The 21,984-nt window shown below is 48.6% G+C and overlaps 1 protein-coding gene across 2 annotated transcripts in view; it reads left to right on the plus strand.

The window, feature by feature from the left end:
• Positions 1 to 21,019, plus strand: part of LOC131708098 (histone-lysine N-methyltransferase 2A-like) — a 41,200-nt gene extending 20,181 nt beyond the window's left edge. The window contains exons 9-36 of one of the 2 annotated variants that reach the window (XM_059010207.1): positions 232 to 357; positions 758 to 871; positions 1,357 to 1,503; positions 2,154 to 2,249; positions 2,547 to 2,667; positions 3,399 to 3,512; positions 4,054 to 4,238; positions 4,389 to 4,559; positions 4,895 to 5,005; positions 5,451 to 5,524; positions 5,915 to 6,120; positions 6,476 to 6,582; positions 7,055 to 7,192; positions 7,350 to 7,508; positions 7,760 to 7,877; positions 8,215 to 8,293; positions 8,580 to 8,740; positions 8,825 to 8,983; positions 9,158 to 13,616; positions 13,959 to 14,027; positions 14,431 to 14,513; positions 14,639 to 14,812; positions 15,241 to 15,315; positions 16,261 to 16,435; positions 17,025 to 17,132; positions 17,455 to 17,538; positions 17,639 to 17,768; positions 18,249 to 21,019. In XM_059010207.1, the coding sequence (XP_058866190.1) occupies positions 232 to 357; positions 758 to 871; positions 1,357 to 1,503; positions 2,154 to 2,249; positions 2,547 to 2,667; positions 3,399 to 3,512; positions 4,054 to 4,238; positions 4,389 to 4,559; positions 4,895 to 5,005; positions 5,451 to 5,524; positions 5,915 to 6,120; positions 6,476 to 6,582; positions 7,055 to 7,192; positions 7,350 to 7,508; positions 7,760 to 7,877; positions 8,215 to 8,293; positions 8,580 to 8,740; positions 8,825 to 8,983; positions 9,158 to 13,616; positions 13,959 to 14,027; positions 14,431 to 14,513; positions 14,639 to 14,812; positions 15,241 to 15,315; positions 16,261 to 16,435; positions 17,025 to 17,132; positions 17,455 to 17,538; positions 17,639 to 17,768; positions 18,249 to 18,524 (8,019 nt within the window). In that variant the 3' untranslated portion in view covers positions 18,525 to 21,019. Of the gene's footprint in view, positions 1 to 231; positions 358 to 757; positions 872 to 1,356; positions 1,504 to 2,153; positions 2,250 to 2,546; positions 2,668 to 3,398; positions 3,513 to 4,053; positions 4,239 to 4,388; positions 4,560 to 4,894; positions 5,006 to 5,450; positions 5,525 to 5,914; positions 6,121 to 6,475; positions 6,583 to 7,054; positions 7,193 to 7,349; positions 7,509 to 7,759; positions 7,878 to 8,214; positions 8,294 to 8,579; positions 8,741 to 8,824; positions 8,984 to 9,157; positions 13,623 to 13,958; positions 14,028 to 14,430; positions 14,514 to 14,638; positions 14,813 to 15,240; positions 15,316 to 16,260; positions 16,436 to 17,024; positions 17,133 to 17,454; positions 17,539 to 17,638; positions 17,769 to 18,248 lie in introns of both variants that reach the window. The other variant, XM_059010206.1, reaches the window with a different exon arrangement.
• Positions 21,020 to 21,984: the final 965 nt, after the last annotated feature.

Raw genomic sequence — 21,984 nt, forward strand, 5'->3', positions numbered from 1 at the left:
GTTGGTTGAGGGGTTTAGTTTAGTATATTCTGCTTACTAAATGGGAAGCAAACGTCGAAACGTTTGTCATTGGGTTTATTGAGTTATTTGAAGCATTTTAAAGTTTTTTAAACATTTAGTGGAAGCCCCAGCGTGTTTGCAGACCCCTGTATTCCCCATCCAGCCCCAACATGTATCCAAGGTCTGCTAGGGTCTCCCCGGGTCTCACTCCTGCTTGTGCGCTTGTTGCAGGAGAAGCTGCTTCCCAGCAGAGCGGAGAGCAGTACTTTAAACTTGCTGAGCACTCCCTCGAATGGAGGCAACACCAGGCAGAAGCTGCCTTCCGACGGAGTGCATCGAATCAGAGTGGATTTTAAGGTAGGGATCGAGGCAGGAGGAGCACGGAGTACCTGGTTTATAAATGAATACATAGATATTTTATACACACAGAAAACTGAATTTGAAACTACTTCCTCGGAAATATGAATGGAGGTTCAATGCAAAATACATTTGTCGGTTAAAAAACACTGTTAAGGAATGGTCTAACATGCAGTGCATCTTATCCTGTGCAGAGATATCATCCTGTGCATACGGCTCTAAAGTAAAAATGTTCACTAGAAGTTCATGAGTGGAATCTTTGATAATACATTGTGTTTAGGGTGTCTCTTACACAGAAGTGATTTTGCACATGATATAATATTTAAAGCAGAGCTGCATGTACCCTGTTGAATGCTGACGAGCTGCAGGGCAGTGCTGACTTGTCTGTGCGTGTCTGCAGGAGGACTGCGATGTGGAGAATGTGTGGGAGATGGGCGGGCTCAGCATCCTCACTTCAGTGCCAATCACTCCCAGGGTAGTCTGCTTGCTGTGTGCCAGCAGCGGGCACGTGGAGGTAAGAGGGAGAGGGAGTGGGTTCTAGATTAATGGGGCAAACAGCAGGCAACCTAAATAACAGCCTCTTTAAATTGCAAAGGATAGCACGTATATCGTGTGTCACCCTTTGTATTGGACTTGTGATGTCAGTAACGGAGGGGGGGGGTCGCTAAATCTTCAGCTGGATTAATATGGCTTTACATCAACGGTTGTTCAGGTCAATAATATAGCAGTAGATTTTCAGTAGATTTCTTTTCATGCTGTTCTATTCCACAGTTGGATACAAATTGATTGATCGTCAGCCTCCAAATCCTTACTGTAATAAGTCTGTGCAGTGAATGCTGAAGCGGGGGTCGGCCGCGTTCGGCTTGAATTCATATGCACTGTAGTATTAAATGAATATAGTCTGTACTGGTCTTTCGTTTAGGGGAAACGAAGCAGAAATCCCCTGTGCGGGCTGTACTGAAAGCTTCTTCCCCTCTCCCTCGCTCTTCCTCTCCTCAGTTTGTGTACTGCCAGGTGTGCTGTGAGCCCTTCCACCTGTTCTGCTTGGAGGAGAGTGAACGCCCCCTGGAGGAGCAGTGGGAGAACTGGTGCTGCCGACGCTGCAAGTTCTGCCACGTGTGCGGGCGGCTGCATCAAGCAACGAAAGTAAGAGAATTCCCAGATTCAGCATCTCGAATGAGACTTAAACAAGCTGCTTGAAATGTGTTCGGCTCAGATAACAGAATTTATAAATGTATAAATGGCTGTGTCATGCAAAGGTTTAACCCAGCTTCGGTTTGGACCGGAAAAAGATTGTGCAGGATTGTACAGTGTGCTGGATTACAGACGTACTGCGAAATCTAACGCTGTACCTGAAAAATACATACAAATAAAGGAATCAAATAATATTTAAACACTGTTCGGAACCCAAAAATCATGCTGAGTTCTAGAGAATGCTGGTTTGTAGTGAGGCTGGATTGGACAGGTTTTACAGTAACACACATTCTGCTGTACAGAAGAGAGCACAGTTTATTTTACCCCTGAGCTTAATTTTTTTTTAAATTGTAATATGGTACGAATTATACTTTTTGTGCTCTTGTTAATTCAGAATTTAAGCGTTAAAGGGATATTGGTTTAAAATGACGATCTCAAAATACATTGTCCACCCCTTCAAAATGTAATGTACAGACCCTTGGGCTTGCCGTAAATGCACTATTTTTCATGGAATGGGCCAGCAGTTTCAGCAGGCCAAATTTCCCTGCATCAGAAAACCAGTGCTGATAAACACCATGTGTGTGCGTCTGTCTCCCCTGCAGCAGTTACTGGAGTGTAACAAGTGCCGGAACAGCTACCATCCTGAGTGCCTGGGTCCCAACTACCCGACCAGACCCACCAAGAAGAAGAAAGTCTGGGCAAGTTCTCCTCGTTTTACCTCCTCGTCTCCTCTAGCTGTTTTATACTATGGTAACATTGATCATGTGATCCTCGCTATCTGAGACGATCACGGCTCAGCATTTCGTACACAAAAGGGCATTTTGTCGGAAACACAGGACAAACCAGACGGGACCTCTATATTTCGAGACCCCAAGATAGTTTAAAGACGATACCAATGAATGTCTGGGTAGTTTGTGAATCCATTGCTTCTTGCCCTCTCAGCTCCTTGCTGTAATGAGTTTGTAACGAGTCCCCCTCCTGTCTGTGTCTCTCAGATCTGCACCAAGTGTGTTCACTGCAAGAGCTGTGGAGCCACGACCCCTGGCAAGAGCTGGGACGCACAGTGGTCACATGACTTCTCCCTGTGTCACGACTGTGCCAAACTCTTCGCTAAAGGTGAGCGAGGGGTCACAAAATGTTGTGATTCATTTATTTAATTTTGAATGCTGAAAAACCACAATATAACAATTAACTATTGTATATCAACAAATGAATGCACATTTAAATAAATAAATAAATAAAAAACTGTTTTCAGTACAGATAATTTGCATTCCATTTCGTTAGGGACTGTTTAGAGCTGCTCAAACTAATCATTTCATTGTCCGGATCAAGCTGTCCACAGGTGAGGGTCCATTGGTGTTGATAGGGCTAAGTGAAACAAGTGAAGAAACAGCTGCTCAGGTTTGTGTGGATTGCTGTTGTCCACAGAAAAGCAGCAATCCTTACAAACCCAAGCAGCTGTTTCTTCACTTGGAATGGTAAATTAGCCCACTAAACACCAATGACCTTCACCTGATTTCTGCAGGGATCTCAAGCCATATAATTGAATAATCGATCCGTGCAGCACTATTAACTACTGTGTTATGGTTACAATTTCTCTACATCAATCATATTAGCACGAAACATAATGTTAACTAAACAACACCAGAATTATTTTCTTTACATTCATTGTTTCCCTAGATCGGGAAAAGTCATTAATGTCATTCCAAAAAATACATATAATTATAACGTTTAAGCTGTGCTCTGTCGGGTCAAAAAGACGCAAAGAACAACCTAATAAATGAGGTGGTTGTTGGTTACGGCTCCCAGATTTGAATCGCATCCCCGTTGGGGTCTCTGTCTTGCAGGTAATTTCTGCCCCCTGTGTGATAAGTGCTACGACGATGATGACTACGAGAGTAAGATGATGCAGTGTGGGAAGTGCGATCGCTGGGTTCACTCCAAGTGTGAGAACCTCACAGGTCAGTACCTCCCTCCCTCTCTCCCCGCCCCGCTGGCTCTGTCGCTGCACAAAACTGAGCTTCTCTTGGGCATACCAGCTTCCTCAAGATCCTTCTCATCTTTTTTGTAGATGGTTTAGTTTTCCAGACTTTCACTTCCAGCCAGCACTGTAGATTCACTCCCTCTGCGCAGCCCGTATTAGGATCCCACATGGCTCCACTGAAAGTCCTAAAGTGCACCTAAGGGAGTTTAAAGTTGCAGGTCAGATCCTTTTATGGGCTGCACAGGAAGTGAACGCAGTGAGGTGGCGACGGCACTAGTGAACTTCCATCAGAATCAAAATGGAAAATGAAACGTCGACAGAAGGATGCTGAAAGACTTGCAAGGGCGTTGTTCTGCCAATAACATGGATAATATGTTTCTTCTTACCTCGTCTTAATTTGTTACAAACTTTAAGAAAGTTTAACAATAACCTCTTTTTCTTTAGAAGTCCTGTTGAGTTTCACCTGTGAATGTTCTCGTAGTTAAGCCTTACTTTGCTCTCTGTCCTCTCTGCTCCAGACGAGATGTATGAGATCCTTTCAAACTTGCCAGAGAACATCGCCTACACCTGCATCAACTGCACTGACCAGCACCCCGCGGAGTGGAGGACCGCCCTGGGGAAAGAGCTGCAGGGGTCAGTGCGACTTGTCCTGACAGCCCTCCTTAACTCCCGGACCACCACGCACCTGCTGCGTTACAGACAGGTGAGCCAGGCACATGCACTGCACACCTGGTCCAATAGAGACATCTGTGACCCCCATGTAACCTCTTTTTCCTACCCTGATCTTTTTTGTGAAATCCCCTTGACCTCTCCGGGACCTCTCCGTGCGACATTTCTGTGCCCTTCTTTGCAGGCGGTGAAGCCCCCGGAGCTGAACCCCGAGACGGAGGAGAGCATCCCCTCACGCAGCTCCCCCGAGGGCCCGGACCCCCCCGTGCTCACCGAGGTGTCCCCCCAGCACGAGGCACCCCTGGACCTGGAGGGGGTCAAGAGGAAGATGGAGCAGGGTGGATACACGTCTGTGGTGAGTACATGCAATCCCAGAGGCCCTACGTAACATACATCTTCCACCAGAGAGATGAACCAACGCCAGTGCCTGTGTTGCGTCGAGTGTGTTCTCATGTGGAAGAAACCAATTTGCAGGTGAACTAAGTGTGCAATGTTGGCCGATCTTTCACGTGATCTCAAATAATTGTGATACGCTGAACTGTAAGGAAAGTAGTCCTCGATTCACGATCAGTTTCCATTTAGACCATAGCCATAATGGAAATTCCTCTCTTCTTGTTTAAACTGATGACGAGGCTTCCCTGTAAACGAGATATAAATAAATGCGTGTGAATCTGGGTGTCGTGGTTGCAGCTGGAGTTCAGCGATGACATTGTGAAGATCATCCAGGCAGCTATGAACACGGACGGGGGGCAGCCAGAGAACAAGAAAGCAAACAGCATGGTGAAGTCCTTCTTCATTCGGGTGAGTGAGAGCACTGCAGACAGCAATACGGGACACTCTCCACTATATAAAGAAATAGACATAATATAAATGACAAACGTTTTGACTAGAACTCTTTTTTTTTCAGTAAACATTTGAAGACCTTGAATAAGGCTTCTTGTCAAAACGGTTGAAAACAAGTCTTAGTTTTAGTATTTTTTTTTTAAATTAATTTTATCACTATTTAGTTTTACAGTTATGGATTAGACTCAGCTATCCACTCACTGTACTTTGTTGCCATAGTGGTGTTTTTTAGATAGATCAGGTTGCAGTGAAATATGCTTTTACTACAGGAAGACACGACATGTGTTTGAACAATGCAGAATCAATTATGATGTTGCGGCCCCTGGTGAAATTGAGTTGGACAGCCTTGTTTGGTGACCTGTTCTTTCCTAACCCACGGACTCCTGTCTTTATTATTTGGCAGCAAATGGAGAGAGTGTTCCCCTGGTTCAATGTGAAGGAGTCCAGGTTTTGGGAACCAAACAAAGTTTCCACAAAGTAAGTCATGACCTGCGATCCAGCTCACTAGGGACACTGACAGCATCATTTCCCTGCTCTCCTCCGTTCATGCATGTGAATGCTAGCCTGTGCAGTTCCATCTAGCTGAGTGGTTCTTTGAGCAGCTGATAGTCACACGTTGCTTCCCTGCTGTAATTAAACAAGAATCGGTGTGTTTAATTGGTCTGAGAATCCAGTTTGTTTTAAATATAGTAATGAAAGTAACATCGAATGCATGATGAATAGTATGTTTTAGGAGACTATATTGTTTTTGGTTGGTAATATGCGTTTAATTGTATTATTACTTGAACACTTGCATGTCCAATATCCTGTGTGAATGCACCGCTGACGGGCAGTGCCCTGCCTCGCCGTCTCCCTGTCTCTCTGCAGCAGTGGTCTTCTCCCAAACGCAGTGCTGCCACCCTCGCTGGATCACAACTACGCGCAATGGCAGGAGCGCGAGGACATCAACCGAGCGGAGCAGCCCCCGCTCATGAAGAAGATCATCCCGGCGCCCAGAGCAAAGGGGCCGGGGGACCCAGACTCCCCCACACCCCCTCCCCCTCCCCCAGCCCCAGCCCCGCTCCCCACACACGGTAAGAGAGAGACTGAAGATTGAATAGAAACTCATTTCAGCATTAAAGACATTGAGAAAGACTCTTCATACTCCATCGGTTACAATTAGTGGTACAATTATCCTGCAGTAATTACAATTATAATTACACTAAAAAGTAACATAAACAACTTCACACATTAACATGTTTCCAAATTTATTTATTTTTTCAAACAAATATAAGAGTAATGATCGAATGACAAATAAATGCGTAATCGATTCATTATATGGTAACATTACGATTATAATTACGCCGCTGCACCGAGGTTCAGTGAGCTCCGAATTGCACAGTTACAATTGGAATTGACTCCAGGCCTGTCTTGGCGTGTCCCCTGCAGGTTCGGATCACAATCGAGAGGACAGTCCCGAGCTGATCCCTCCCCCGGACGTGGGTGATAATCGGCAGTGCGTGCTCTGTCTGAAGTACGGGGACGACAGCACCAACGTAAGTCCATGAGCAAGGGTGCAGCGATACCCTAATCTCACCATACACTGCGCTCCTGCCTGCAGTGATACCCAGCACGGAGACTCACTGGTCCAGATCGCTTTCTAATCCCAGCAGCTCCCTGGATACGATTAGTAGAGAAGCAATGATGAAGCCGTTCATTGATTATTGATCACCATGGCTTTTACTTGGGGAGCCTCAGTTAAACCTGCATTGCTTGATTCATCGCCCAGTTAAGAGACTCGCGTAGCTAGCTACCCTGGCAACGTTGCTAGACTCTAGCTCTGTTTTGTGACAGAATTTTCTTGCTTTTTAGTACTTTCTCATGTACAGCATTATATTGAGTGATTATTGTAGACGAGTAAGAAACATGTTGCTGATTTGCTTGGGAGTTTTATGCATTTAAAGAATGTTTTTCGCTAAAGCAGTTGTTATGAGTTGAAATAAGGAGGCTGTGTCCTGACCCCTGCAGGACGGAGGGAGGCTGCTGTACGCCGGGCAGAACGAGTGGACGCATGTGAACTGCGCCCTGTGGTCAGCCGAAGTGTTCGAGGATGATGACGGCTCTTTGAAGAACGTGCACATGGCCGTCATCCGCGGGAAGCAGCTGGTAAGCGGGCATATCCTAAAAAAAAATCAAACTAAGACAGTTATCTCGTGTATAAAACCTCCTTTTCTTATTTTTCAAACGTGAGTTTCTGACTGCCTTTGTCTACTGTGTCTCATCTGTCTTGTCTCTGCCTGGGTTTGCTCTTTCTCTCCCCCAGCGCTGTGAGCATTGCCAGCGCCCTGGCGCCACCGTGGGCTGCTGTCTGACCTCCTGCACCAGTAACTACCACTTCATGTGTGCCCGGCTCAAGCACTGCGTCTTCCTGGAGGACAAGAAGGTGTACTGCCAGCGGCACCGAGACCTCGTCAAGGGAGAGGTGAGTCTGCCACTGCGGGGAGCCCAGGGGCCACAGCGCTGCAGCTCCAGGCAGGGCCCTACAGTGTCTTTTTAGAAGTCTTTTTATTTGGTGTTTTGCTGTGTTCTTTTATAGGTGTTGAGGTACAGAACCAGATTTTTATCTGAACTAAAATTAGGAAACATATTTACTATTATTAAGCATGTTGTAAGTGCTGTGCTCCAAATCTTAGTGATGCCACTGACACGTTGACCCCCTCTCTCTCTCTGCAGGTGGTCTCGGACTCTGGTTTCGAGGTCACCAGGAGGATCTTTGTGGATTTCGAAGGCATCAGTCTGCGGAGGAAGTTTCTGGCGGGGCTGGAGCCGGAAAACATCCACATGATGATCGGTGAGAGTTAACTGGAACTATTCGAGCAACAGGACCATTCAGATTGATTGCTAACATCATGAAAAGTCAGAACTACAGTGCCGCAGGCATTTCTTAGAAAGCTTACACCCGGAACTATGAGTCCATCTAATATTGGATTTCACTCCTGGCTGAATTAACCAGTTTTGGCTGAACAGACTGTGTGTGTATCGGGTGGGCTTTTTTAGGTTATTGGTTGTGAAAATGGAAATCGATTTTATTGCTAAATGTGCGATTAGTCTATTAAAGGCAGCAGTGGTAGCTGCACTACTAGTGCAGGCTGTCTGACTTCATTCCTCTCTCTCTGTTTTGAACCCAGGATCCATGACTATCGACTGTCTCGGAATTCTCACTGACCTCTCGGACTGTGAACGCAAGCTCTTCCCAGTCGGTTACCAGTAAGTTCATGTTGATTCATCTTCCAGAGCTTGAAAAACACTCCTGTGCAAAAAGCATCCAGGACTCCTGTGTTCAGGCTTGTGCAAAACATTTGTGAAAATCTAGCAAGATTCAACAGAAAGAAGCAGTTCCATTACTGTTTATTTGTCAGTTTCCTCCCGGTAGGATCATTTTAGTTTTGCTGTCGTGCGCACTTCAAAACTGGGACTTCTGAAACATGTTTGCACGTGTATGAGTGCTCCTGTCAGTCTTGCTAGCCGTGTCCCCCCCCTAACGTCTCTCCAGGTGTTCCCGTGTGTATTGGAGCACGCAGGATGCACGGAAGCGCTGCATCTACACCTGCAGGATCGTGGTGTGTCGTCCCCCCCAGGTGGAGAGTGACATCAACAGCACCTTGGAGCACGAGGACAACAAGACCATCGCACACAGCATGGCAGCTATCACAGGTAAGTGGAAACTGGGACCCTGGGATTCAGAAACGTTCTCAGAAGAGCCAGCTAGGTTTTGATCGCTCTTGTCTCGTTTTGCAGACATGTTGTCCAGCCCTGTCTCAGTGGAGCCCCCTGCTGTACTGTCCAAGGAAAGCCTACCTCCCCCTAGACTACAGAGTGCAACCCGGAACAGACACCCGAGCTACTCCCCCACATCCAGATCACCTGGATCCGGATCCAGACCCTTGCCTTCCGCAGGTAATGCCACCATATCCTACAATACCATATCACACTATACCATACATTACCAAAGCGTACTCTAGACCAGCTTGGCCAATAGTCGGTAACAGAAAGGGAAGCGGTGAAAGTAATTGGAAAGCAAGCCCAGATCCCGACAACAGCAGTGAAATCTCCTTGTGTTCTTCCTTTCAGGGAGCCCCTCTCCGATGACTCACGAGATTGTGACGGTGGGGGACACCTTGCTGAGCTCCGGACTGCGGAGAATAGGGTCCCGCCGCCACAGCACCTCCTCCCTCTCCCCCCAGCCCCCGAAACAGCGGATCACCTCCCCCTCGCGAGGCGGACGGCCAACCGGTCCCACCCCCTCGCCCACTCGAAAAGAGAGCGGTGAACCGGAGACCGGGACCGGCAGCAGCAGCAGTGTCCGAATTCGGGAGTGTCAGCCGGGGCCGCTCAGCCCTGGAGGCGGGGTGCGGAAGAACCAGAATAATCCTCGACAGCAGCGACTGGGGAGTAGCGAGGAAAGGGTCAACAAGGAGCAGGGAGAGCCGACCACGAAAGGAGCAGCAGTGGTATCAGTGGCAGCGGTGAGATTGAGCCAGACTTCACCCCCACTGGGCACAGCAGTGCTGTCCAGTCAGGGCAGAGGAACCAACAGCAGCTCCTCCAAGAGTGAGAAAGGGAAGACTGCCAGTGCCAGAGACCCAGCACTCTCCCCTGGCCACGGTCTTGCATCCCGCCTCCCTTCAGCTACACTTCCCAAAGATGGCAGTGGTGAACGCGCTAAGAACATGAACTCGACCAGCACTGCTGTCCCTGCTCTTAAAGAAGCCCTGGCCGCTGGGTCACGCCAGCCACCACACCACAAAGGTGGCAAGAAATCCTGGGAACAGCTAGCTGGTGGGCCAGCAGAGAAACCTTTGCGTGATACCACACAGCCAGAAGACACTGCTAAGCGTGGCTCGCAGCCCGCCACCTCCACCGCGACGGGCCACGGGACTCACACCGCCAAAGAGAAACGATCCAAAATGAAAGCCAGGGAGGCTGCAAAAGACAAGGAGAAACTGCCGCCCAATAGCAACACGCAAGCCAGTGCCAGCACTGCAAATTCCGTCTGCGGCAATGGCAAGACATCCGGCAGTGGCACTAACAGCGACGCCGTGAGAATAGACGCAGTGGTGTTTGAGAATCAGGTTGCTGACAAACACGTGGAGTCTGGGGATAGATTACCCAGCATGGAAAAGAAAGTCACCACTCCTAGCCCTACCAACGAAGGCAGCCAGTCCAAAACCAGCACGGATAAAGCCTTTAAAGGATCACAGCCGCAAAACGAAACGCCAGGGAAGGAAGCGCAGCCCGCCCAGAGGAAGCGCACGGTCAAAGTGACCCTGACTCCGTTGAAAATGGACCCAGACGTAACTAAAACCATCAGCACCTCTTCCTCCTTCCCCCCTGCAGCCCCTCAGAAAACACCAGCCTGCACTCTACCCTTTTCCTCTCCCTCGGTCAGCCCACAGAGCTCGGAATCGGAGGTCCTCGGGCACCAAGATGAAGGGGCATCAGAAATCCATGACCACCAAGGTGGCATGGAAGACGTGGCTTATGGGAAGGAGGGCAGTGGAGACGCCGTTGAGCACTCGCTTCAGGACGGCAGCGGTGGAGACAAGCACCAGGAGGAGGACAGCGATGGGTCAGTGAAGCGGCGCTACCCTCGCCGCAGTGCCAGGGCGCGATCCAACATGTTCTTCGGCCTGACTCCCTTCTACGGCGTGCGGTCGTACGGGGAAGAAGACATCCCCTTCTACAGCAGCGGAGACTCCTCTTCGGGGAAGAAGCGCGGGGGAGGAGGAGGCAGCAAGCGGTCTGCGGAAGGTCAAGTGGACGGTGCTGACGACATGACCACTTCCTCCTCGGAAGAAACCGGGGATGAAGAGGAGGGAGCCGGCAGAGGCAGCGACGAAGGCGACTATTATTACAACTTCACCCGCACAGTCATCAACCCCGGCGCAGGGATGACTCCGTCCGGGGTGATCGAGCAGTGTTTGGGGAGGGTGGCTCCTCTGCGCAGCTTCCTCAAGGAAGAGAGTGAAGAGGAGGAGATGATTGGGGAGAGGGAGTTGGGTCTGGCCAGGATCGGGCAGCTGGACGGAGTGGACGACGGCTCTGAGAGTGATGGCAGCGTGAGCGCCACCACAACCACGACTGCCTCCGCAAGCAAGAGCGCCCAGAGCGGCGGCAAGAGGAAGGGCAAGGAACGTCGCTCAGAGAAGCTGGATCTGGAAGAGGAAACGGGGAAAGAGCAAACTGGCAGCGGTGGGAGCAGCAGCGAGAACAACAAGAGCCAGAAAGACTCCAGCAAAATGGAGAACTGCCTGCCCTTGGGCAGCGTGAAGGCTCAGGGACAGGACTCGTTGGAGGCTCAGCTTTCACTCAACGCAGAGCTGCTGAAATCCGACTCGGACAACACCAACAGCGACGACTGTGGCAACATCCTCCCCTCGGACATCATGGATTTCGTGCTCAACACCCCCTCCATGCAGGCCCTGGGCCAGCGGCCTGAGTCTTCCTCGTCCGAGCTCATGTCTCTGGAGGAAGGTTTTGGGCTGGGGGGCAACCGTGGCAAAGAAATGGGTCTGTTTGAGGATTTCTCCCAGCAGCTGACCAATTCAGAACCGGTGGAGAGTGGAGTGAGTGCCTCCATCCCCGGGGAGGAGCAGTTTGAGCTCCCCTTGGAGCTTCCTTCGGACCTCTCCGTGCTGACGACCCGCAGCCCGGCGGTGGCCAGCCAGAACCACAGCAGCCTGATCCCGGAGCAGGCAGAGCGCTCCATTCTGGTTTTGCCATCGGAGGACTCTGTAGAGAAAGGGACCGATAAGCAACACGCCCCGAACAAAGGTCAGCTGGGAGGACAGGATGAGACGCAGGTCGCCGAAGGCCACATGACACCAGAGCAGTTCATCCAAGGCATGGAGACGGACCATATGACCAATCCAGTTTGCGGGCAGGGGGTTGAGCAGGGCAGTCAGGATTTGGCCAGGACTTCTGTTACTCCTGGGCTGCAAGTGCCTGCTTCCCCTACAGTGTCCCTACAGGGCCCGAAGTACATACCAAGCACTGCAGAGAGCCCTGGACCAACCCAGGTGGCGAGTACAGCAGTCCAGACCACTGCCACACACCTGAAGCAGCCCACTGAGAAGCTGATTGTAGTTAACCAGCACATGCAGCCGCTCTATGTCCTGCAGACTCTCCCTAATGGGGTGACCTCGGTCAGCACGGCAGCTGGAGTGATGGACACAAGCTCCTCCGTCTTGGGTTCAATGGCAGGTGGGCTGGCACTGGCAGCCGGCCTCAACCCTGGCATTCCCACTTCCCAGTCCATATTCTCCCCAACGGGTAAAGGCCTGCCCATGACCCACCACTCCCAGCTCCATGCCTTCTCCGGGACTGGGCAAGCAGGGTTTCAGTCCGGTATTCCCAGCTCCACTTCCGGTCTCCTCATCGGTGTTCAGCCCTCGCAAGACCCCCAGATTCTGGTCTCCGAGGCAGGCCACCGAACTGAACTAGCCCCCAACTCCACCCCTCCTTCCAGCTCTACCTCTTCGTCCTTGACCTCCTCTCCCTCGGGCCACGGCAAGAAGCGACAGATCTCCCGCCTGCAGCCGCGCAAGCCTAAGAAACTTGCACGTTCGGGTAGCCAGCCGACTCTGGCTCCTTCAGAAGCCGTGCCCAATATGACCCTCATAAACTTCTCCCCTTCCCAGCTGTCCACCGGCATTCCCAACCAACCAACCACGACCTCGGCCACTCCTCACCGGACTGTCCCAAACATCATCAAGCGCCCCAAATCGGGTGGCATGTATTTCGAGCAGGCGCCCCTGCTCCAGCAAGGGATTTGCACTCTGGGGGCACCGGCTGGCATGATCGGGCCGGATGCGTCGTCACACTTGGTGCCGTGCACAGTGTCGGGCTTGAACACCAACCAGTCCGTGCTCAACGTTATGTCCATAGGACAGAGTTCGGTCTCACTCGCCAGCCCTGGACGTCTGTGCCCTGCCGACCTCACAGGATCCATCAGCAACCTGCTTCTCAAAGCCAGCCAGCAGAGTCTGGGGCTCTCCGACCAGCAGATGGCACTGCAGTCTGGAGCCGGAATTTTCTCCCAGTTGGGTAGCCCCATGCCGACCTCAAACACCGGTAGCATCTGCGTGCTTCCTTCGACCCAGCCTATCGGCATGCCAGTCTTCCAGCCTGCTGACCAGGAAGGGCCGTACCAGCTACACCACCACCAGATCACACAGCTGTTAGCCAGTAACCCATCGCCTCTGGACCCAGTCAATACTAAAACCTCCATGCATGGGGCACTCGGCTCCGTGGCACAGGACAGTGCCCGAACCCGACCGGTCTTCACCTCTGCTCAGAGTTCCAATGTGGGACCAGCTCCGGTCCGCTCTGACCAGCAGCCAGCCGCGCAGGTGACCACCGCACCACCGTCAACAACAGCGATCTCTGGGAAGGGCAAAACCAAATCCAAGCGCACACAGCACCTTCCGGACAAGGGCAGCGGAAAAAAGCACAAGGTGTGTCACTCCGAGAGCGCCGGGGAGAAACAGCCCAGTGCGGACGCAGGAAGTGGCAGCACAACTCCTGCAAGGTCAGGGTAAGGAACGTTTTAATCGTGATGACATTCTGCGCTGTCTTGCTAGCAGGATACCAGTAACTTGTTACAGCACCTGTCTTTTAAAATACTATACTTTGTGTTCAACATGAAAGAAAGAATGCAGAAACAGACAAAGAAAAACCTTTGCATGTTTTTCCTTTGTCCAGTAACCACTGATCAGTTATTACACTCCGAATAGTCAACACTGTACTGACCGTTTGCTCCAGTGAACCATTCTAAAGCTTGATCTTCGTGAATTGAGTCAGAAAGTGTTTTTTGTCTTGGTTTGTGGCCTCTAAGTGCATGGCGTGACTGTGTCTCTGTTCCTCACTGTAGTCCACAAGGTCCAGCCTCACAGGAAGTGATGGAGATAGACCAGAAGAACGAGCGTGAGAGAGGGACTGGGTACGTGCCGGAGCAAACAGACCATGGGGTCTATTTTAATGATCTAAAAAAAGGAGGATCTTAAAAACCCTGCTTTTTACTTGATGTATTAAAATATCACCCAGGGGTGATTTATTGAACCGCTTATTGAAATGAATTAAAATTAAATTAGGTCAGCAGAAGACTTCGTTTGGCAGTAATGTCTGTGTAACTAATGCTTCCTGAAATAAACTACAGATGCTCTTAGTGGTAAGCACAGGCACCTTACCGTGTTCCTGTGCGTTCGATGCATCATTGCATGCGAGAACTATAGACATGTAATACTAATGTTAGTAGAATGAATTGCATAATTGTGTTTCATGATCAAAAACTCTTTTGTATGGAAAATATTAGTTTTTAATGATTTTTTTTTCTTTTCATCCAGGCCAGTCCCCAGTATGACAGAAGGACCAGCAGCACTGACCACAAACAGCACTGACCGCAGGGAGGAGAAAAGCAAGGTCAAAGGTGAGCTCAAGATAATGGGGCTTCAGAATTCTGAAAGGCTTGTAATATTGTGTGATGATGTATACTGACCCTTACATTTATTCTGTCTGTATTGTATTATAACCGCTGTATCACCCCCCCACCAGATTTGCAGACCCCAGAGATGGAGGGGACGGGGGGGTTCAGCTCCCCCCTACTCGCTCTCCTTGAGCAGGAGCGACGCAGGAAGGAGTCCCTGTCGGACCGGAAGTCCAGGAAGGGGTTAATGTTCGAGATCTGCAGCGATGACGGTTTCCAGATTTGCTCCGAAAGCATCGAAGGTAACAAAGGAGAAGGGAGCCGTCCGGAGCCAGGAGTTTGAGCGATCAGACCCCCTTGTTTTATATATATAAAAAAAGACCTTCCCTTGCAGTTATGTGAACTCCTATTAGCTATCCTCCAGGCTGAGACTTACTTATGCAGAGAGCAGTTCAGAGCAGATCTAGCACGGGTCTGATTGCTCATGCTTCTTGCTCAAGGTCATTTCAGTAATATACCTAGTCAAGGGAAGCTCTGAAACCCAGGACTGTATGTAGGATATTGGGTTGGTTATGTGATTGTAGATGTGATTGACAGATGGGTGATTTGTTTTTTCTTGTAACATGCCATGCCGCTGCCGTCAATAATACATAATAAATAAATGCAGGGCTGGTATGAGTTTCTAACGCTGCGTCTGGTATTAACCCTCGCTCACCCCTCACGTCCGCAGATGCCTGGAGGTCTCTGACTGACAAGGTCCAGGAGGCCAGGTCGAACGCCCGTCTCAAGCAGCTCTCCTTCGAAGGTCAGTGCTCCCCTCCGCCACACATTTCCATTCTAGAAATGAAAACTAGTCCAGTGTGCTGCACTGCCGATGAGGATTATGAGCCCTGTCGGTGCAATGAGGCTTTTGAACCAGCCTTGCAGGGGAGCTCTTTTGCACAGTCTAGGCTGTCTCTCTTGTGGTGTGCGTGGTTGCCAGATCGTGCCCAGCCCCAACTCTGTTGCTGTAGCTGATAGGATCATGCAGGGCTGTTATCTTGCCACAAACTGTTCAAGTTTCTTTTGACTCATCTTGCATTGTTGAAGTAGTATCTGATGATTAGGCTGTAGGCTTTCGACAAGGTTAAAGATGCGCTCTGTAAGCTTCTCGGAGCTCGCAGGATTACGAGGGATTCTAGTGGAAGCGTTCTGAATGCTTCGGAGCTGGTCGAATCTTGCAGGATTTTGCGGTTCAATCCCGAAGGAGATTGACTGTAATCTTACTACAATAAAGCTTGTAAACGGCTTGCAGTAAGCCGGCCATCATTTCGAGTTTGCTTGTGAATAGCTGAGGAGAGGGTTGTGTTGCATGTTAATATCTTCATATCTACAATGTAAATGACTTGTATGGTTCGATGATTCATCAGTAACTGTAACATGCAGCAATTCTAAAAGAAAATGTTCTTGGCAAAACGTAATGTATTTAAAAAGCATTTCAATTGACACAGAGAATATTCTGATATAAACGTACGTCAGACATTTTATTTGGGGATTTAGCCTTTGCATGCATTCAAAGAGGGGGTTGCCCTTGCAGCCCAAACTACCTTGAATAACTGGGCAAGTGAAATTGTAGCTATTGGGATATTAACATGCAAACTGGAGAGAAACTTCTGATGGAGGTGGTGGGGGAGTAGATGCTATAAAGCTGGACAGTGCTTCATGACCTCTCTCTCTCTCTGTGTCTCTGTCTCTGTGTCTCCCCCTGCAGGTGTGAACGGACTGCGCATGTTGGGAGTGATCCACGATGCTGTCGTGTTCCTCATTGAGCAGCTCTATGGCGCCAAGCACTGTCGGAACTACAAGTTCCGCTTCCACAAGCCCGAGGAGGCAGACGAGCCCCCCCTCAACCCACACGGCTCAGCCAGGGCAGAGGTGCACCACAGGTACGCAGCCACCAGCAAGGCATTGTACTGGGAACAACACTGACCAGTCCTTATATCCATTATACTAGAATTATACTGACCAGGCCTTATGTCCATTATACTAGAATTATACTGACCAGGCCTTACATACATAACTCGGCTCTTGTATATTGTGGGCCATTAATGGCAACATATATTTTTAAAAAAATATATAACCAACAATCGGATAAAAGTGTATTTTTAATATATACTTTAATTATTTCAATAGTTTCTTTTACCGGATCATAAATACTGTGTTTCTTTGTATACAGTAATAAATAATGAAAGTGCTCCATATGCCATGTGGGGGGGGGGTTACACTTTTAAAATTATTGCAGAGTTATGCTGCTCTGAAATTAAATGAAATTGTAATAATTACAATTATTAATATTACAATGGTCTTTGATTTTCTCATTCAAGAAAGCCTGGTGAGACTTCCATTCCAGTCCGGCTTGCTCCACCTTCTCTGTGCTGTGCTACAGAGGTTATGGAGTCGACTGGCAGTCTGATTGTCTACCTCTCTCTCTGTCTGTCTGTCCCTGACGCCGTTAACTCTCTGCTGCCCTTGCAGGCGCTCTGTGTTCGACATGTTCAACTTCCTGGCCTCCAAACACCGGCAGCCCCCGGAGTACAACCCCAACGATGAAGAGGAAGAGGAGGTGCAGCTCAAATCAGCGCGGTGAGTTCAGCGCTCTGCCCCCTGCAGGGAGGGAGAGACTGCCCACACTAAAGGACTTCATTATGAAGTCGTGATGATGGAATTGGACAGTGATTTGGATTGGTGGCTGCGTAAGAACATTTAACAAGGAGTGGAGGCCATTCACCCCATCAGTAGTGTTCTAATGCTCTGTGTGGAAGTGTTGATATGTACAGTACATATAGATCTGTTTAATTTAAATTTGAATATATAATTACGATCTCGTATTGATGTGTGTCTGTCCGCGTTAAATATATGATGTCTGTATTTGCAGCTTTTTAAGCATCTCGTTTTTTCCCTGCAGACGGGCCACCAGCATGGACCTGCCCATGCCCATGAGGTTCCGGCACTTGAAGAAGACGTCGAAGGAAGCTGTGGGGGTCTACAGGTAGGTCAGAGAGCTGCTGTCGCACAACAGTGTGGGAATGCGAGTTGATGTGGCTGGTGGTTTCCGAGCTCTGTCTAACCCCTGTGTGTCTGTGTCCCAGGTCTGCTATCCATGGTAGGGGTCTGTTCTGCAAGAGAAACATCGACGCAGGCGAGATGGTGATCGAATATTCAGGGAACGTCATACGCTCTGTTCTGACCGACAAGCGGGAGAAATACTACGACGGCAAGGTGAGGGGCAGAGGTCTGTCTGTCTGTCTGTCCACAGGGATTAGGGACTGATACCCGCTATCTGTCTGTCAGTCTGCTTCGGAGCATTCTTTTTAGAATTTAAGAAGGTTTCAGCTTGTGTCGGAGCCCCCAATGTAGCACTAATCTTGGACTACCTTAGCTTAATTAGGGAGTTCAATAGTACGTTGTTTCCGTGCACCCCTCAACCCGGGTTGAAATGTTGCTGCCCCTGACACGGCGCTGAAATGAAAACCCCCTTGTGCGTGCTGAATAGAACTTGAAATAAGCAATTTAGCTACTCTGTTCTAGTTTTGTGAAATGAACATGCATTTGGGAATTAAAGACCAGTTCATTAAAGAGAACGTTTTGACAATATTGCCTCAAGCTTCTTCTGAGCAACGCTTTTTCTTGGCATATCCGTGATTGGCGTGTTTTGATTGGCTGGTTTGTAAGTCTCTTTCTTTCCGCGGTTTCCCGCAGGGGATCGGCTGCTACATGTTCCGCATCGACGACTATGAGGTGGTGGACGCCACGATGCACGGCAACGCGGCGCGCTTCATCAACCACGCCTGTGAGCCCAACTGCTACTCGCGGGTCATCAACATCGACGGGCAGAAGCACATCGTCATCTTCGCCACGCGCAAGATCTACCGGGGCGAGGAGCTCACCTACGACTACAAGTTCCCAATCGAGGACGCCAGCAGCAAGCTGCACTGCAACTGCGGGGCCAAGAAGTGCCGCAAGTTTATTAACTGAGCCCCCCGTGCGCTCACCTTCTCGCCCTCATCCTGCAGGGAATCGTACACCTCTGCCAGACCCCCGCCGTCGAACTGCAGGCCTCCCTGCTACGCCGACTGCTTCCTTCAGCTGGGAGGAGAGAGCACGGGACCGCCCTGTGAAACGCAGCCGTGGCTGGAGTGCTGTATAGATGCTACGAGGTAGCTCGGGGGTCGGGGTGTTGCTGTGGCTTGGTTGAAATTGGAAAGGGAGGGTGTTTCATGTAGGAGGGCTGGATGACAAATCTCTAGTGTAGTAAACCAGTGTGGTTGCTGATGGGGGGGTCTTGCAGCGCAGCAGGGCTTGTTTTATCAATAGCCAAACTCAAAAGCATTCCACGACTGCTGAGAGGCAGTAGAAATGTGTCTGTTTCACAGTCCCTGGCTCTGCTGGCTCCCTCACCTCGCTGATCAGAAACCCAGCTGTATGGAGGGTCCCCTGCACCATGCTGCCTCGCTCCCCCTCCCCCTGAATCTACTCCAGAATAAGAAGGGGTGCTCATCCTTATTCATACTAACTTAGCTTACCACATCTTGCAAAGAGTTTGAATTATTTTTCTATTGGAAAGCGTACAGTACGATGGCCGTTGGCAGCCAGCGGTTTTGTTGTTTGACTATTTGTAAAATTCCAGATGTCTTTTTTTTTTTTAAACATGTGCTGCATGACAGAAAATCAGGTCTTTATTTATTGAATTATTTATTATTTTTTTAAATAATATTTTGGATCTAATAATAAAAACAGGCATTCCTTAGGAGTTTACCCTGAACCCCCCCCCCCCCCCCCGCAAAAAAAAAATCAGAATAGAAAAGCAGAACAGCTTTGATTAAGCGAAGCTTTGACCTTAAAGGATGTGCCTTTTAACCTTTCACTCGTTACCCCCGGTCCAACTAAAGAGACTTGCTGCTGAATCCAGCCCGTTCCTATCGCTGGAATTCATTGTTAATCGTAAAGAACTGATAAATATCGATACTTGCTTCACACTCCGCCCCCTTCCCCACACCTGCCCTGACACTCTGTTTAAACATCTAGACAGCAGAAACAGGTCTAGTGATCTGTGTTCCGGTTGCTTCTTGTCGTGTGTGTGTGTTTATTCTTTCTATCATGCTAGTTGAAGGACTGACCTGCCTTGAATTTTTGTGAACACTAGAGGGAGCCACAGAGCTCTGGAAGATGATGGGTGTACTGATAAGAATAATGATGATAATGAACCATGCTGATGTATGTATTTATACCATGTAGATCATGTGAGAAGAGGAGGGAGGGTTATAGGAAATAATGCATGCCAGGTGGAGTGACATTACACTGGGACACCCCAACCCTTCAAAATGGGGCGTTTTAAAGGACTGTTTTCTAAGAGACATTTATGGTTGTTTTTAATAGGCATAGGAACTGATTTATATAGGAAAGCCATCAACTCCACATCAACACTTCTCACCCTGTTCCGAACTGTATCAGCAGAGACAGGCAGGGAGACACTGGAGACGTCGTCCGCAGCTCATACACTCGCTCACTCGGTCATGACGTATTTTATATTATCCACCATCCCTCCTCCGCGTCCATTACACATCCAGGATCAATTGCTAGTATCCATTCTTCATTTTCCAGTTTTCATTTCAGTTGCTCTTTGTTCTTTATTACCTGTCTTCCTTTCTTCTCCATCTGGAATTAAGATTCTGTCTCTGTCTCTCTGTCACTCTGTCTCTGTCCTTTCTGTCTCTCTCCTCTCGTTGTCCAGTTAGACCCCTGCATTTCTTCTAGACTGTGTTATTAGCAATGGATATCTTTTTTTAAAGTAGTAGAACTGGGTTGAAAGCAGCCTGCAGTGACCAGCAGCCCAGCACTGACTGCCAGACGCTACAGGCCGGGTGGTCTCGGACAGACTGGCTGGTGATGCCTTCACTTTAATCCTTGTGATCACTGAGTGTAGATCGGACAGGTCTGCTTGTCTCTGCTGTCACACCAAAACAGACCCTTTTGTATTTTTATCATGGAGCGTAACCGCTGACTAATATTCCTTCTCCTGGTACCCGTTTTCAATCAGATCTCAAAAGTATTTTGGTACAAGTGATCTATTCACGTCATTTAATCAACCGGGTTTAAAAAAAAATAAATTGATTTCTATTTTTTGTGTCTCTTTCTGTTACTATATTTTTGCTAAGCGAGTCGTGTTTTTAACAAGAAAATGTAAATAATATGTATATTTTTGTACGAGGAAGACAAAAAAAAAAAGCCCTTGATAGCGAAAAGCACTTACGATAAATGTATTTTTTTAAGAAGCGAGCTGTTGTATTTATTTATTTTTTTTTGGAAAAAAAAGTTTACATAGGTTGAAGTTTTAGTATTTTACAGATTTGATTTTATATATTTGCTTCTGTAATTGTCTCTTAGAAACCAGTCGTCACAATTATTACTCTGCACATAAAATAAAAAGATCTCTGACACGAGTCACGACACCTTTGCCTCCTTGGGGGGGGGGGGGGGGGGGGGGGAAATAAAAATGTATCTTCTATCTACCTACTAATTATTAAAAACATAAATAAGCCTGGATGATCCACAGTAGACAGTTTCTACTGTGGCAGACTGCTGGAGAGGGCCATGTCAATATAGCACTGATACAGACTTCTGGAGAGGTCCAGTCAGTATATCACTGATACAGACTTCTGGAGAGGTCCAGTCAGTATATCACTGATACAGGCTTCTGGAGAGGTCCAGTCAGTATATCACTGATACAGGCTTCTGGAGAGGTCCAGTCAATATAGCACTGATACAGACTTCTGGAGAGGTCCAGTCAGTATAGCACTGATACAGGCTTCTGGAGCGGACCGGTCAATGTATAACTGATATGGTTTATGGAACCCAGACCGAATCCTGCCCCACCTTCAGAACGGATGTAAAACAAAACAAACAAACAAAAAAAAATGTTCAGGAACCTAAAAACCTAAACTTGGAGACAACAACACTTCTCCATAGCAAGTGCTGCTTCCTGCCCTGTCTGTAAAGAGGAGGCAGGCTCCATGGCCAGTTCTCAGCTGTCCTCCTGAATGCCCTTCAGTCACTGTGTGCATCACTGCATCACGTGAAGTGTCCTACTTCAGCTTCCTTCCCATACACCCAATTGCAACAATATCACCGCCAGTCTAGCCGCCTTTGTTTTTGGACAATTCCCTTCAAAGTTTTAGAATGCGTATATATATATATATAATTTTCCCCAACGTTTTTGGCAAGGCAACTTCTCAAACTTCGTAGAGTTCCTGCAAACCTCTTGTGTTTTGTCTGGGAAAACTAAAGATGACGGACGTGCACAGGATCTGTGCTGCAATGGGGCGTGGAGTGGAGGAGGGCTCCCTGCAGCTTCCTGATTGTGAATGTATATTTAACAAGAACAGACCAGGCCTGTGTTCATTATATTTAAATAAGAAGTTGTTATAAAGGTTTGTTA

Source organism: Acipenser ruthenus, chromosome 40 (genome assembly GCF_902713425.1).
Source record: "Acipenser ruthenus chromosome 40, fAciRut3.2 maternal haplotype, whole genome shotgun sequence".
Lineage (NCBI taxonomy): Eukaryota > Metazoa > Chordata > Actinopteri > Acipenseriformes > Acipenseridae > Acipenser > Acipenser ruthenus.